General features: G+C 31.0%; 2 protein-coding genes across 2 annotated transcripts in view; one reads left to right on the top strand and one right to left on the bottom strand.

Annotated features, from left to right (window-relative positions):
* Window positions 1-389: 389 nt before the first annotated feature.
* LOC132713670 (uncharacterized) lies at window positions 390-13,484 on the bottom strand (the record flags this gene model as incomplete). The annotated part of the gene is given in 4 exon segments (XM_060696319.1): window positions 390-434; window positions 1,312-1,476; window positions 1,671-1,886; window positions 13,319-13,484. Coding segments are annotated over 4 exon segments (475 nt in total), but the record flags the coding sequence as incomplete, so codon positions are not given.
* Window positions 13,485-14,979: 1,495 nt separating this feature from the next.
* The window catches only part of LOC132713671 (von Willebrand factor D and EGF domain-containing protein-like), a 31,516-nt gene continuing 28,391 nt past the window's right edge, over window positions 14,980-18,104 (top strand). The window contains exon 1 of the mRNA XM_060696321.1: window positions 14,980-15,192. Coding sequence (XP_060552304.1) covers window positions 15,123-15,192 — 70 coding nt within the window. The 5' untranslated portion in view covers window positions 14,980-15,122. The remainder of the gene's footprint in view (window positions 15,193-18,104) is intronic.

Here is an 18,104-nt window from a genome sequence, read left to right as displayed (position 1 = left end):
CAAGTTTGAAGATTTGATAAATCTTAACATAATGCAACAAAGAATGTCAGATTGATTAGATCACGTGATCAAATAGACTTGACAATAATTTTAAGTTGCATTTATCATGATAACCAAACACAAGAATCATTTGAAAATATTTTCTTCCGTTGCAATATTGTTTTTTACTTTTATAGACTTCACGTTTTTGTTATCATTTGTATCGATTGATATAACGATACATAGTTATATGGCTATATTACAAAGAAAAGAAGTGACGTTATGTAAAAACCTACGGACATATATTTTTATCAAAATGTTTTTAATAACATTTAGAGAACAAATCATTTTATCAGCCAAAGACACTAATTTTATGACATTGGGTGAAAAACGAAAAAATCTAGCCATACCTGGTACGGGTGTTGTCGTTGGTGGTTCGCAAGGTAAATCAGATTCTGAAAAGGTAAGTCAATTGACATTGATAAAAATAAAGTTATTAGTTTTGGTACAAGCATGATAAATTTTACAAAGCCTTTTTGATGCGCCGTTCTATCGCATTCCATATAGCATTTGTATTTATGTCACTATTTCATCCAGTATAAAGAACGATGAATGATGCAATATAATATAATTAGTAATGCAATATTTTCTTTAAAATTATTTTCATATTTACTTTTTCAAATACATGTATTCCCTTTGTTTGTATTTATTTGAAAAATAAAACCAATGTTATCATCTAGGCTCTGGTAAATTTATTGATAAGACAGCACACCCATAACAAAACAATTATTCATTTACAACTTATTAAGCTTTTATACAATTTAACAATGCATACATTCCTTATCATTTTACATTCATACTGAATTTAATTTTTATCGAACCGACGCATACATTTCGAAATAAGCTTACAGTGAAAATTTATTCTAATTCCCTATTCCCCTATTCGTATCATACTGCCTCTCAGATATGGAGACGGACAGAAACTGACGAACGGGCAACGTCAATCAAATACCCGCCTTTTTATCGGTTTCTTTATTGTGAACCCGATCCAAATATGCTTTTCTATCTAGTTGAGATATACACATCGATGATGTTCAGAAAGAAATGCTATATCAAAAAAATATCTTGCATATATTAAAATGCTAAGGAGTATGCCACATCTCAGTGTATTCCATTTAATATAAACGTGAAATTAAGGGTCTCCATATGAGTAATTAAAGAAGGACTTTGCCATTCATTTTACAATGTCTCAGTTTGGGAATTATAAATATTTATGTACATATACGTATATCCAAACGCAGGTGTTGTCGAATTTAAACGAAAATAACTAACCAAAGCAATATGCCATAGGACATGATGTAAGAGGAACAAAGTAATAGACCAGGAACGTTGTGCAGTTTTTCATCTGTATTGTCTTGCTTTCGTTGCAGCATATATTTCCAAACTTAATACATGCTGTACGGTTGACAATTCCATCTTCAAGAGTTGGGAAAGTACCTTTGGAAGAAAGTTAAATTTCATATTTCTTGTTTAATTTTACATATAATGTTACATTCACACTGACTTCCTTATGTAAGTTTGTTTTGACATATTTTCAGATAATTTTGCATTGTAACACAGAATCTGTAGCTTTTATTACACGTTACAAATATTTTCAATGACAGAAATATGAAATTTCACAAAAAACATACCTTTTACCCATGCCGGATATGTAACCCCGCAGTAACCCAATTTTGGACAATGGTTGAGAGCTGTAGCGTTTTTAACAATGTACCAGTTAGATTTAAAATACATATCACATGTCGATTCTCCGTTTGATTGGCATTTTTCGTTTCTGGCACCAAAGTTTCTTTGTGGAAAGAGGACATGAGAACTACTGTCACATGGATCTTCAATAGAAACACCGACTGAAAAAGAGTTTAGATGAAGCATTTATTTAATAGAACTAAAACATTCCGGTAATTTATCAAATAGTTTATTACAGACCTAATATCGATGGCTCAGTGCAATACTTGTCTAAATAGCATTTTTGCCCAATCTGACTTAAGTTCAGATCTACTTTTTTTATGTAGATCTGAAGACGACTGTATATGTTTCGCCTTCTTTATAATTCGGATTTCCCAAGAAGGGTATTTTTCCCGTGTAATCAAATCTAATGCATATCAAACTAGAAGAAGTATCAAAATACGGTTCTACGTGGAAGTTAAACAAATTGTTTATTTTCGTTTGAGAAAAATGTTTGAAGTAATTTTTAACAAATTACTTGAAAAAATAGAGTCAATTTTTAATGGCCAGTTACCTGTCGGCTACATGTATATGGACAACGCCATATTGGTCTCGAAATCATGAAATTTATCTACCAAGAATTGGTTTTCCCAGGGTTAAAATTAGAAACCACATCGCTTTCAAATTATGAAAGCTTGCCGATGATTGGCTGTGTGAATAGTAACCAGAAATAATTTCGTATATGGTCACGCTCAGATCTTAAATCGGAGCGTTATTTAGAGCTGATTTTAATCAGATTCCAGTTTTGCCTAAATTGCCTTTTTACATATTTTGAAAAATTTAGTCAAATACACATTCTGGAGAAAATGTAGAATAATTTGCCCTTTTTAATCACTTTACTTCAAATTTGAACTAAAGTACTGTCTCGTGTAGTTTTTATTTTATACTGTAGTTTGAGCTTTTCTGTGTTGTAATCATTGAAAATACTGTTTCGTAGAAAATGTGAAAATTCATTAAAACTATAAACCTCCATCAGTTCCTTGTATTAATCAACCAAAAAAAGGTGCAAAAGTTAGTTGTAACCAATATATATAAAAAAATTGCAAATCATGGACATGTACACAAAAACGCCTCATGAAATGTTGGTTAAAGAAAATGAGTAAAAAACTTATTTTTGAATACATATCATCATACTAGTTTTTAATACTGTTGTATAAGGTTTTAACAAAAATGCATTTGAATTTTTTTTTTTTTTTTATTATCTAATTTTATTATGAAATACTATCACTTTCAAAACGTGACACACATCCCTAGCTATTTTAAACATTATGTTGTAATGTCATGAATGTGCTTGCTCTGATATTTCGTTCATACGCCTATGTTTAGGTTTCGGATATTTATGGAATGAATCAAATTTCGATACAGACTTTCCGAAGATTACAAAACAAGTATTTACAAAAGTGGTGTGATACTATTTCAATTCAGCCAAACCTTTGCGGTGTTGTCCTTTATATAAGGAACTACGCCTAAAATGTTTTATTGATTATTCATTTCTAATTTTGAATAGATCTTCTTCTTATGCCGTCTAGTAAAACACAAAAACTATAATTAGAAATTTCGATAGATTTACGTGATTTACAGCACATACTATGTAATTAAAAACAAAATTTCTTGCAAATAAAGCTGATCCTTAAAAGTTTGTGAATAGATAGTGCCATTTTCAATAAATAAAATTCAAATATGTCCACCAGTTCATATCTTATTGTTGTATGCAATATTGATATACATGTAATTATATCTTATTTTTGTGTATTGTATACATATCTATATAGTCTTGGTCATCTTATTCAATAATAATTGTAAATGGTCAAAAGCATGCCAAATAAACTTGTAAACTTGTTATTAATTACACAAGATTATTGCCTAACAACACAAAAGCGTATTACATCAAAACTAGGTCTTCTACTATTTTGAATAATATTGAGTGATCCCTCGGAACCATAAATTCCTCACGCTCCCTAGACCATTTCCTGATAAAGCCAATGTTTAAATATATGTCTGTTTCCTATAATCTACGTAAGATATATTTCTTTTTTCTTGTTTTTTTCTTTTCTTTTTATACTCCTTAGTTACCTTTTTTGGCAACTTACAAAATTAAATAAAACTGAAATATGTTTAGAAAAATTGTATCGGTTTAAAAAAATCTTGAGGTCTTTTAAACAAATGAATGCGTACAGATACAACAAAAAAACGGAGAAATTCATTAATTTATTGACGATTCTTGTAAGGTATATAAAATTATTTACAAAGTTACAAAAAAAACGCAAACAAATCCATACACAAAAAAACAAAAAACAGAAAACAAATAGATGTAGATTTAAAAGTATCATTATATAAGTTTTATATCGATATCTTATATGAATAAATATAAAGATATTAATTTGCTTTGAAATTTCACTTTTTGATCATATCAAAAGATAGGACTGCATTGTCAGTCAACCATGTTCATGCTATATGAATCAAAATATTTGCATTTGATATTACATGTAGTTACTTGCATTATTCATTATTGAGATATTAATGAAATATGAAAATTCTAGTCTCTGTACATTTCTTCTCTTGACATAGTTTTATTTCGATCTATAAGGTTTATTTAAAACGAAGTGATTTAGGTCCATTTCCAAAAAAAAAAAAGAGTTTTAGTCTACATCAAGTAAAATTTGTACTGAGCTCAGAATTTCAGTGCAATAAAGGTCTAAGTCTAAAATGTACTTGAAATATTGACAACTGCCATTTTTAAATAATTCATGTAAACAAAGAAAACAAAAGTTTCTGATAAGATAGTTTATGAATAAAATAAGTTATCTTCTATCGTGTCTAACTTCAGTTTTTTTTCAGATGGTCACATGGTGAAAAGTGGAAAGATCTGTACAATGGGCACATTTTCAATAAGTATTTCAAATTTTGAAATATAACAAAAGAAATATATCCATAATATATTCTTAAAATATGTTGTTTAAAAATGTTGATGATAAAGTTCTAAGTGATTTAGTAGGAACATTCATAAAATGAATAACAGTTTGTTTTATTACCCCTCACTTTTTTCGTAATGTTAATTTCCCATAGGTCTCTGGGAGTTATTCTTACTGTTAATGCAAGTGTACCACAAGACTAAGAACTTTGTACTGTTACAAAGGTAACAGTATTTTTTAACAGTATAAAATCTGGTCACGTGGTCTATTTTCTAAATAAAATGAAATGAAATGGCCGCCACTTTTTCCCCGATTCATTCTTATTTTCGACGTTAAACCCCGATAGGACATCAACATCTTCTCTGGAGTAACTATGGCATCATGTTTGCACCCTCACGCCCGGCAAACTGTCGCTCCACTATAAAATTGTGGTGTACGGTAAAACGAGCGAACGGCATTTCCGAGATAGAGCGGACGGCCGATTTAAACGGATAATTGTAAGTGTTGTTTATCTTTTTGTCTAGTTATTCATTTAAGTTGTATTTTTTCGAAAAACGGAAAATGTAGTTCCGTGTAGGATTGATTTAGGCTTCCAATGATCTGTCACAAAAAGAAAATTATATCAAGCCTGGGAGAACTTTTCCCCCTGACGAAGTGAACGACGATTTGTTAAATATCAAACTTCCAACCATAAAAACGCTCTACATTTAGGATTTTTTGAAAAAGTGTTTTACAAAAATATCAACCCGTAACAAGAGCTAGTCATTCGTGTAAATAAACTACTCTTGATGGCTTTCTTTAATTTGTATATCGATTTTTTTTTTCGAAAGTAGTGGAGCCAAAGGGCAAGAGATGGAGCGAAAGGTCGGTTGTTGGGCGCAAGGCGACATTAAGTATAGGTTAAAGGTTATATACAGAGTTTTAAGAAATTAATTTTCGAGCGAACAAAGTGAAGCGAGAAAATTAGTTTCTGAAAACTCTGTATATAACCTATAACCGACTTACAGTTAGCCCCGCCTATTCAAACCGAGTGCACGATGTAAATAGGCGAGGTCCATTAAATCGGCTCATTTAACGTATTTAATACATACAGTTGAGTTACAGCAATGTATGGAAAATACTTCGGCAAAAAATACTTGAAACAAAATAGAGCGATTTCATTGGTAGACAAACTTTGGCGAACTGTAAGTTTGTGTAAAGAGCATAGTAATGATAGTCTACGAATTTATATAAATAAAAAATCTTTCAAAGTTAAAATAGACGTACTAAAATGTGAAGCCGGAGAAATATGATAAGATATTTATTTATTTCTACTGTTACTAGGTCTTTCAATTATTAATAATTTTAGTCCGTACACCGACTAAGCACTGCCTTTTTTATTACGTTTGTTTTGTTTATAGATACTCAATAAACGAACAAAATTTTACAGATATTTCTTTTAACTTATTTGTTTTCTTTAATTAACCAAGATTTGTACTGACAATATGCAGTGTTTGATTATAAAAGTGAACATTTCCATTTATACTTTGAGAGGAAAATGGTAAACTAAACAACAATGCTAAATAAGAAAGAAAGTATCTTGAAACAGAACTGAAACATTTATATAATCCCCCCTTCCCCGGGTCTCGTATCCCCCTCCCCTATGCCCCTTTACTTTGTGAGCCTGTTAAGCAGTCATTTATCTTTTTTCTTTGTTTTCCTTGTCGGTTTTTATGATTTCTTTTTATGTTCAATTTTATAATTAGTGATTGACCTGTCCGTGCTCCGCATTGCGCCCTGTCCTGTTTTTGTTTGAGGGCCTCCTGGGCTCCTTGCCACCGTTTCTTGTTGCTGGGTCGCGTGGGGTGGCGTTCATTGAACGCGACCTTTCCTTGTTTATCTTGTTTATCATATTTCACATCCTTAGAACGACTGACACTTTGTCAACCATTTTCATAGAGATTCCCCACCTTACGAAAGTTTTTCTATTTCATGAAAAGGTGGCTGATTTGTGTTTGATCTGAACTTGTACGTTAGAGCTATTTATTACAGAAAGTCAAAGTAAAATTAGATTAAACATATTTATTACCGAAAGTATATATAATGTACATACAAATATATTACAAACAAAACATTTTTACACAATGGAAAAGGATGAGAATGAAAGACAAGTCTTATAGAATTCTTCTCCTTTGGCGAACTATATGGTTTGTCTTAAATAAGTTTATAGTTAGTATATACTAGACAAGGGAATAAGTATTAATTATACACACATATAAAATTTATATATAAACTGATATAGAATAGATTTATTACAAGTAGATGTCTAAAATGTAAGAATATATATAAAAGAAGAAAACAAAATAGTGGGAAAGAGAAGAAAGAGGGGGAGAGAGGATTATAATCTCAATAAGAATGGATCTAAGTAAATCTTTTCGTTTTTTCTATATAATATATAATTTTGTACATTTGTAAATATAATAACGTTGTCCTGGTATGTAAGAGATGGGTCACCATAGAGAAGTTTATGAAGGTTTATGCTGAAGTCTTGCAAGTTAAGGAGGAGTGTTCTGCGGACGGCATCGTATGCACAGCACTCGAAAAAGAAATGTTGGGTAGTTTCAATTTGCCCACAATTACACAAAGGGGTAAGAGAAATGTTTTTCAAAAACAGGTGGTGATTTAATGCGCTGCAGTTCGTTCGAAGAGTGTGAAGGACCTGCAGTTAACGACTACCTATATAAAAGTATTTTGGTGTATATTTTCTGTCCTTAATTAAGACAGTTTTAAATGAAGATATTGTAGGGCTGTTTCGTATTATAACAGGCAAGTTGTTCCAATCACGAATAACTGATGGCAAGAAAGAATTGTGGTACAGAGTAGTCCTTGATGTAATTCCTCTGATATCTTCAGAGTTTCGTAAGCTGTATCGGGACTGGTCTGGATTTGGTATTAATGATGAGAGATAATCTGGAGTTTTGTTCGACTGCACATTGTAAAACATAATTAGTTTGTGTTTATATCTTCTTTCGGATAACGATTAATAAATTTCTTTCTGCAGAGTTTCTAGTGAGATAAGCTTGGTTGCACCAGTTGCAATGCGTGCACATTCATTCTGAATCTTATCAAGCTGTTCGAGTTCATATTGGGTACAATTACACCAAATAACATCACCGTATTCCAAAATAGGTCTGATGAATGCTATATAGATAATTTCCAAAGATTTACGATCCAGAGAGAATTTCAGTTTACGCATTAAATTAACCCTTTTCCAAGCTTTATCAGTTATGTATTCAATATGTTTGTGCCATGTGCAGTCAGAAGAAAGAAAGATGCCTAAATGTTTCTGTTCAGAAACTTCTGGAATTTGTTGGTTAAGCATATGCAATGAAGGGTGATGCTGACGATTTCGCTTTCTGGTTACAAGTAGCGATTCCGATTTTGAAGGATTCAATGTGACTAACCACCTTTCTGCCCATAAATATATTTTTTGGATGTCAGACTGAAGAAGTGTGGCTGCTGTGTTAGGATGTTCAACTATAACATAAAGACTGGTATAATCAGCAAAGAGGTTTATGAAAGATTCGATTTCATTCACAATATCATTTATAAAGATCAAAAATAATAGGGGACCAAGTATAGAGCCTTGAGGGACTCCTGCTTTGACAAAGGCCCATGATGAGTAGGCGCCAGGTAGTATGACCCTTTGTTTTCTATCAGTAAGGTTACTATTAAACCAAGATAACAAAGATCCAGATATACCTGCGTGCTTTAGTTTCGAAAGAAGGCCTTTATGCCAAACCTTGTCAAACGCTTTATTGATATCAAAGAAAACCACACGACACGAACTTCAAGGCCATTGTCAAGTGATCTACAAAGGGTATCATAAATGAAGGCCAGCTGATTTGCTATAGAATAACCAGGGATAAAACCAGACTAAGCAGTAGACAGAAAATTATTTACTTTAAGAAAGTTAAAGATGTGTTAAACTACAAGTCGCTCAAATACTTTTTCTGTAGTGTTCAAAAGTGATATGTAGTTATTTGGGAGAGATGAATCGCCTTTTTTGTGAACTGCAGTGACATTTGCCTCTTTCCATGTGATTGGAACTTCACAACATCGTAGAGAAGCATTGAATAAGTCACACAAGGGGAAAGATAGTTCATGAGAAGTCTCGCGTAAAATTCTATTACTTAAACCATCTGGAACTACTGCTTTGTCAACTTGTAACGAAAGAAGAACATCTTTTACTTCACGAAAGCTAAGCACAATATCGCTGAGACAGGAATGTGGTGAACTAAGGTAAGGTGGATCTCTGTTCTCATCGTTAATAGACATTTGTTCTACGAAGAAGTTATTCAGAAGATTTGCCTTATCGTTATTTGAGTAAACAATATTTCTGTTTAAGGGATCTGTCAGTGGTGGAATGCTACTATTATTCGTTGATGAAATAAAAGATTTTAGATTTTTCCACCAGTCTTTAGACGAAAGTTATTCATTTTTCAGTTTATTTGAGAGTTTACAAAAATAGTTTGACTTGGCTTCCCGTATCAATAATATTGTTTCATTACGAATGGATTTGAATCTTTGCCAGTAATATTGTGAATTTGTCATTCTAGCTTTTTTATACAGACATTTTCGTTTACGGATATTAACTCTGATTGAATTTGTCATCCATGGAACACCTAATGGTCTTACTTTAATCAATTTATTAGGGATGTTATTTTTAGCAATTGTTTGTATCTGATTGATTACGTTATTCGCATATATGTTAACATCTGCATCAAAGCAGTTTTCCCATGTAAAGGTATCTATATCTTCACGTAATGCTTCGTAGTCAGCATGTTCATATTCCCAAACAATGCGGTCAAAACACATTTGTCGCGGTTTACGGAATTTCAGAAAACCAAATATAGGAACGTGGTACCTTAGTTCTTGTTCTAGAAAGTGATCACCAACACCAGAGTGAATAACATTGTTTTTGTTTGTAACTAATATAAGGTCGATCAAAGAATTTGAATGTTCAGTGTAATGTGTTGGTTCATCAATTAGTTGTTCTAGATTTAATTGTTGAGTGATGGATGTAATTTTGCGGTTTGATGAATAACAGTTTACATTTAGATTGAAATCACCCGTAATGATAATGTCAGGTATATTAGTGTCAATGGCTAGACCAATCGAATCTTCAATTAGATTGTTGTATATGACATCTGAGTTAGGCGGGCGATAGAAGATACTAAATAGAATATGACGATTGTTACAAAGAATCAACTCGATCCAAATACATTCTAACCTGTTTAATTCTATATCTGTTCTACGTTTGTAGTGTATATTGTCTTTAATGTACAAAATAACACCACCGTGAGAATCCCCAATGCGATCTTTGCGTTCAGGGGAATGATACGAGGAAAGTAATAAGTCTTCTGTTGATACAGAACTTTTGAGCCAAGTTTCGGAGAAAGCAAGAATATCAAAATCGCAGAGTTCTGAAAAAAGGATATCGAGTTTATGTTCAATACTCTGAACATTTAAATGTACGAAAGAAAGATGATTTTGAATATGATTAATTTCCGATGGAGTAGAGGTCATTGATGAAATTGAAGAAGTAGCTGAGATTGGACCAGGATTCGGATGAATGTCTCCAGATACATGCAAGAGTACTGCTAGCCAGGAATAGTACACCAATACAAATAGCAAAGTTAAAGTATTACTGGTAAATTGTATGTTATTATAAACTCTAGTGGTGAATGTCATTACCTTTTTTGAAGAGAATCTGACGATAAACAGTTTATTTGAGGATAGCCAATAATGCATTGAGAACACAAACAATGGGATACTACAGATAAATACCAAAAGCAAAATATGAAAAGTGATTGGAAAATATAGTGACCTATATTTTTTGTATGATTTAATGAAGGCTTCGCAAGTGTTTCGTTTCATATAAGACTTATGAGATAGCTATTATAGCGAGTAAAAACTTTTGCAAAGCCAACATTGACAACTTGTATGTACAAGGGACAGAAAAGAATACGTATGCAGAGTGATAGACAACTAAAATGAAATGTGGATATGAGACTGATAAAAAACAAAAGAACAAAAGAAAAAGAAAGTACTAGTATCATAAGTAAGTAATTAGTAGGAGGGATTTTAAGGGACATTTAAGAAGTATATAGGAAGTTATTTGTTGTTTTAAACGAAAGTCCGATAGGACAAGTCTGTAAAAAATTGAGCTGAATAGATTTAGGTAAGTATGAATGTATTTTTGATTTTGATCTAAAACGAGGATTGGATGAGGTAAGTTTGATGAGATAAGTGTGTAAGTTTATAAGGATGGTCTATTCTAGGTAAGTATAAAATTTTGTTGAAGCTGATTCAGAATAAGGTTCGTTGAAGTATGTATACACGACAAAAATGATAATTGACTATTATATAATAATAGTAAAATTAACTCAGTAGTAGTGATCCATTTTATTTGCCCCGTGTATTGCATAATTCTGTCTCTTTTCTGCACCTTAAATATCTAACTTTTCGAAAAACATAACATTTAACGGGAACAATCGCGTTACATGTACCTGCTCGGAAAAATTTGTTCGCGGTAGAACTGAAAATATTCAATTTTGTCGAATTTGCACGGACACACGTTTTTAAATGTACATAACTGTGTCAAAAATCATGGTTGACCTCGAATAAGTGGCACCCTGTTTTACGCCATATGATTCAATGATCGGGCCTCATCCAAATTTGACACATAGATAATGGAATCTATACGGCAGGCATAGGTGACACCTTCGCGATTACATGTATTACGCTATAGTCGTTGAATTTATTAGTTTTCTTTAAAGGGTATATATATCTCAGTCTCAACACTTGATCATGTCTATTTTAACTTCTAAAGCTTTTATATATAAAAAAAATCATAGACTACGCTCCTGCCAATATGCCAAAATAATATCGCCTTGCGCTCAACATCGAACCTTTCGTAAAATACTGTTACCCGAGGCGAACAGTATTTTCCTCGTGATGATATTTTACTGTTACCCACAAACCCATCTGTTATTTATATATTTTATTACCCCTCACTTTTGTCGTAATGTTAATTTCCCATAGGCCTCTGTGAGTTATTCTTACTGTTAATGCAAGTATACCACGAAAGCAAGAAATTTATACTGTTACAGGGGTAACAGTACTTTTTAACAGTATAAAATCTGGTCACGTGGTCTATTTTCTAAATGAAATAAAATAAAATGGCCGCCGTTTTTCTCTCGATTCATTGTTATTTTCGAAGTTTACCACAATAGGGCATCACTAGAGTTACTATGACCACCCATAAAATTTAGTTGCTTGTACCCTGGAGTACTTTACGCGTATAAAATATCACTTTGTTGAATAGTCCAAAAGAAACATCCGTTTTCACAAGAAGTAATTGCAATGTGAATTATGAGTCAAACTGAAACATTCAGACGAATAAAGAATTATTTAACAATTTTAATCAGTGAAACATTACAGATATGCTGGAAAGACATAGGATATCATTGTTAATTAGAAAACACATAGGTCAAAAACCATGCGAAGAATATTCTGGATACAGAGGGATCAGATTTCTCAGATCATAACCGTATAAATAGGTTTGTGTTTTGTTTTCTAAATAAAACACAGCGTATTTTATGTTTATGATTTGTAGATATCATCGCTTGCTTAAAGAACAAAAGAAAAAGAAAACTTCTCTAGTAGGCCTAAAGTACACTGAAAACTTAAAAGGTAAGGACAGTTTAGTAATTGTTACTCTTGGTTTATTTTTGTTACAGTTAGATTTAGTTGACAATTTTAGATCATCGCAGTATTTTTGTTCGGGGTAATAAAATAAATAACACATGTGTTTGTCAGTAACAGTAAAAATATCATCCATCGTAAAAACACTGTTACACTCGGCTACGCCACGGGTAACAGTATTTTTCTCGGGATGATATTTTTTTAGTTACCCACAAACCAATGTGTTATTTATATACTATTACATTTTATTATCTGGTATATAAATATCTGAATTTCAGATCATTTATCTTACACTTGCCAGCAACATCCATGCACACGAATGATTCTTTCGCGGTTTGTTGTTATGTCTAATACTAAATACTATTTGCGTAATAAAAGAAATTCTGTATTACAGATCATTCATTATAGACCAATGGACTTACATAAGATAATGCATGCATAAGGTTAACATAGAAGACAAATATTGTTACTGCTTTCAAGATGTAATTTGATGTTTGTATTATGTATGTTGCAGATGAACTCAATTTGAATTGACGTATGAATTATATAAATCAAAAACTTTTTTCCTAAATATTCATCATTCGCCTTTTTACAATGTCGAATCATTTGATACTTTGAATCCGATGTTAATACATAAAAGACGTACATGTTCAAACATTAAAACACATTTTTTTTTGATAATTCATGAATTTTGGTAGTTTTGTTACCAGTGTTTCCATCTTTGCAAACGTGTCCTTACATATGATAAGATTTTACAAATGTGATGCTTCAATTTAACAACCAAGTTTTATATTTTTACAGCTATAACATCATTGCTTTCTATGAAAATTATCAGTTTACTTCATCTGAATACAAAACAATTATTTTATTAATTAAAATAGAAATTTACTTACTGTTTACTAGTGTTAACATAGATAATACTTGAAATAACGCCGAACACATAATTTTTTTTTCTTTCTAAGTTTATTCCTATTGTTCTACATTCATCCCCAAGACTGGAAACATCGACATTGCATTATTACATTTCAAATTATCCACCATGTTTGCTGTCAAATTTATTGCGTAACATTGATCAACCACGAGTGTGTTCGGACTATGTAAATAGTTATAAGATTAACCACAAACAACGAAAGTGAAATAAGAGGCAATCAGCATAATTTATAGAATTTCTAGCAATGTCTTTATTGATTTAGCCTTTAAAATTGAAAACATAAATTTCTGTAATACTGTCACCAAGGAAGATTAAGTCGTATTTTGATAGTAAAAAACAGTTGCGGGTACTCGAACAAAATTTCAAACAGAAATTTATTTTTTGTGAAAGTTTTAAGGATAGTCTATGATTACTCATAGATGACAATATTCTATAAAAGTTTATCGCTCTTTAACTATATGCATTATTTGATAAAATAGTATTTTTCTATACATAAAACAGATTTGAGGGCATATTCGATGTCTGAGATAAACGATTATTTGAGTATCGCTATGTAAACTAATGTAATTCGTCCTCTCGCCTTTACAATGATTTATTGCTTGACCACTGACCTGTAAGCTTGATGTTATTCAAAATACATGAGAATTATTACAGTTTTAGTTGTTTAATTTTGAAAGAAGAAATAATTATCTCAAAAACCATCTGTTCATAATTATTATATAATGCAAATATGAACCATTGTTTTCTTCTAACGTTCTTTTTATATTATCTCTCATCAACTTCAAAAATTTATACTATAAATGTAATGTGAAAATCTTATGTCTCCTTTTATTTAATGTTCAATGATTTACATGGTTATGTATGATTGTATGATTTCGATTTATCAATAAATGGCGTTCCACATTTGTGGACCTGAAGCTGAAAAAAAAAGAAGAAGAAAGGTACAACAAATGTGATAGTGCGCAATGGAAAAATAAATTTGACAACTGTGATTCTATGACATAAGTTTCCAGAGGTACGAGGAATGTGTTTGATTGCTGTGACGAGTGCGATCGCACATGTCAGAAATGCGACAAATGTGATCCATGCAGATGGCTCTCCGCTGGCTAATGTAAAGAGCACGCATTTCACACAAGATATACATTTACCGGTATATGATTTTTGCGAGTATAATGTTTATCAAATAAATAGTATTCCATAATTGATATATAAAACACAAAAAAGAGGAAGTCCTTGCCTGTTGTTTTATTTATATTCGGAAAAAAATGCATAATATTTACAATTTCCATAAACATTTTCTAACTTCTTATAATAAAAAAAAATATATTTTCAGGAAATCTTTATATGATGATTCATTTACGATTTAAACCTTTTTGAAATTCGTCAAGTAAATCTTACCATTCGATTTACCTAAAACAAACGAATACACCAATAGTAATCCTTAGATTTGATATTAGATAAATCTATTGTAGATAAACTTTAAAAAAAACTCTTGAGGCACTTACTAAAAGCGGACCATAGACTGTTTGTTGGAAATATCGAATACTCCATAATGATTAATAGTTCTGACAAAGTTTGAATTAAATAAGCAAAAGATTTAAGTTTGCAAAATTTACAGCTGCTATCCGGGCGGGCTATTTTGATATATTTCCAAATCATCTTATTTTAGCCATGAAATCATTGAACCTGGTGATCATGCTTAACTAAATAATGTTTGTAAAAAAAGATTAACCGTTCAGTTACTGGAATGCAATACCTCTGTGAACATGGGTGAGACACAAAGAGGGCCACTCTCTATATATATTTCATTTGTGATTGCATTTACAACTATTCAAGGTAAGTGATGTAACTAAGTCTTAACTTATTTTATCTTGTGTGACGGTTCATCCAACAAAACAAAGCACCGTTTGCTGAAGATACCTGCTGACATTTTATCATAAAGCAAACGGTGTGAAAATCTTTAATTTTACATTTCGATAACGAATATGTTGTTAATGCCTTAATGGCTATATATTAACAATGTTTTAATGACGACATGATTTCAATTCAACGAGTCGATAAGTTGACTCCGAGCACATAGGGAAGTTTGATATTTGAGACTTTTTCATTTTCTTAGAATTTTTTTCTTACAGCCATAACAGTTGCAATACAACATGTTAAAATCGGAACACAAAAGTTTTTGCATTTAGAATAACTCAATGATTACAATTTACTAACTCGGAAAAACAAAGATTAAAAGTAGTGTTTGACATAAATGTACATAAACAAAGCTAGAGTACCTTTTAGTAAATTTTGTGATTAAAAATAATCAGAATTTGATATAGAATACTGCTTAAATATTCTCGTATGTCAAACTAGGTTTTGTCATTTACACGTTTGGTGTGTGAAAGGTAATGCTCAGCAAGTACACTTTTCTTATCCATATCAGTACCCTTAATGTACGTTTTCACTATCATCTTTGCATTTACACTATGTAAGTCAACTTTATCACAAAATGATTTAGTTATCTTAAGTTATTTAATTGTGTTGCTTTTATAATATGCTCTTTAAATACAACTGATTAAAGTAATGCATTCTCGAAAATCAATTAATTAATTACTTATAAATGAAATATTGAGAAACATTGATAAAATAGTATGCGTATTTTCACTGTAAAAATATTTTCACTGCAGTGAAACATATTTTCCGTATTTTCACTGGTGTTTTGCCGGACTACTTTCTTCTAAATTCAACCAAAACACAAATTTTAGGGGAAATCTTTCAAATTGAAATGTCTAAAAAATGTATATAATTAACAGAAAATTCTTTCTTTTTTTCTAAAAATACAGGATTTATTTTCATCTAGTTGTATGAAAATGATCATATTTCGCTCGTGGCTACCGCCACTCATGAAATCTTTATTTTCATACTATTCAATGAAAATAAATCCTGTACTTATAGAAAAAACTTGAATATCCTCTATTTATTTCGTTCATTGCACATGCTGTGATAGAAGAAATGAAATATAAAAGCAAATGCAAAACTTCTTTCATATCAAACGTTCAAAATAGTACACAAATTATTCACAAAAATGCACGAGATAAAAATACTGTTGAATGGCCTAATAAGCGTATATTACGGCACCATCCGATGTCTGGGTATTTGGCAATTTAGATATATTAGAAAGTGTCAAGTTAATTTTTCATCTCAAAAAGAGTATCCCTAAAATTATTGCTTTTTGGAACATTTTACATCATTCGAAAACTAGATAGTTATTTAAATTTCAATAGATCTATGTTTATTAATCAAAACCAAGTCAAACAAGTCAAGCCATAAGTTTATTTACATTTCGTTTAGGTAAGATTTCTTGACAGTGACATGAGCATGTCAATCAATAACAACAAAACACTTCAACATTTTTTATTTGGCTATACAATAAATAAAAAATAAACATCAGAAAATAAAGCAAGTAGAATAAATAATGAAGAAAAAACAACAATAATGATAAAATAAGTTCAAGAACAATTTACCTTAAAAATAATTAGGTGATGTAAATACTAAAAAGAAAACGCATTTTGCAGATACATTTGTTTACTTATTAAACATATGTAGTATATGATAAGTAGTACACCATTAATCAGATTTAGAGTACTGTCTTGGTAATATTGACTTGAGACATTTGAATATTCAATGTTTTTTGGATAGTTATTGTCGGATTTCAAAGTAAATCGTACGGATTTTATAATTTGACATAACGGTTTACATGCTTTATGTATCGACACAACACTGCTAACTACCCTCGGCGATAAGCAGTTAAGACTTAGTTTCAAACTGTAGTTTGTTGGTTTGAATCTTCATGAAACTTTATCATTATCATTGTTATTTGCGAATTTGACAACTAAGTTTTTGTTCATGCCAATAACCCATTGTACGACTGTACAAACTGAAACTTTGAAAGTTTACATATACATCATTTATATATCAAAGTTAAGATTTTTAATGAAAAGACACAAGGAATGAAAAAACGATTCATCCTCTAATGTTGCATATTATTATAACAAAAATTAAAGAAATCTGCAAAAAAAGTTTGTTGAGGATTTGAAGTTGCAACTTCGGGATTGCTATGCTATTAAACATGTTATCCACTAGACCATCGAGACTTTAGCATAAAATAAAGTAATGAGACCTTTTCTATCATTAAGAATCAAGCGGTCATTCGCAATGAATTACGGAAACTAGCGACAATGCTTCCGAAAATTAATGAGTCTCAGGTCAATTTTGCCCAACAATTAATCTTCAGATGTATATATTCTTTTTCTTATTTATTAAAGATGTGAATTAACTTCAAGCAATTTAAATTAGAAGATAATTCGATATGAACAGCAAAGAAAAACTTCAAATTTATTGAAAACAAAGACTCACAAATAAAAAAAAGATTAAACAAGCCTATATTAACAATAAAATGTTAACACTTACTTTTTTGTCATGACAAACACACTGCAACACTTAATTGCGGTGCATCCAGTCATCTAAAAATCACTTTAAAAATAATCTAGTAAATGCACTGCTTAATTCCAAAAGAAATAAATCCATTAATCACTTTCTGTGAGTAACTAAAACCCGCGTGAGTCTGCACATGTTTAGATAAATTCAAATTCACACACATTCTGTTTAAAACTGAGTACAAACACGAGTACATACATACTTGAATTATGCTGCAGATTCACATTACATTCAATAAATTACTTTCATACCGAACGAAAGGAAAA

The sequence above is a fragment of the Ruditapes philippinarum genome, unplaced genomic scaffold (assembly GCF_026571515.1).
Source record: "Ruditapes philippinarum isolate M1 unplaced genomic scaffold, ASM2657151v2 ctg6467_1_1_1_1, whole genome shotgun sequence".
Taxonomy (NCBI): domain Eukaryota; kingdom Metazoa; phylum Mollusca; class Bivalvia; order Venerida; family Veneridae; genus Ruditapes; species Ruditapes philippinarum.
This window is presented reverse-complemented; position numbering and strand designations above follow the sequence as displayed.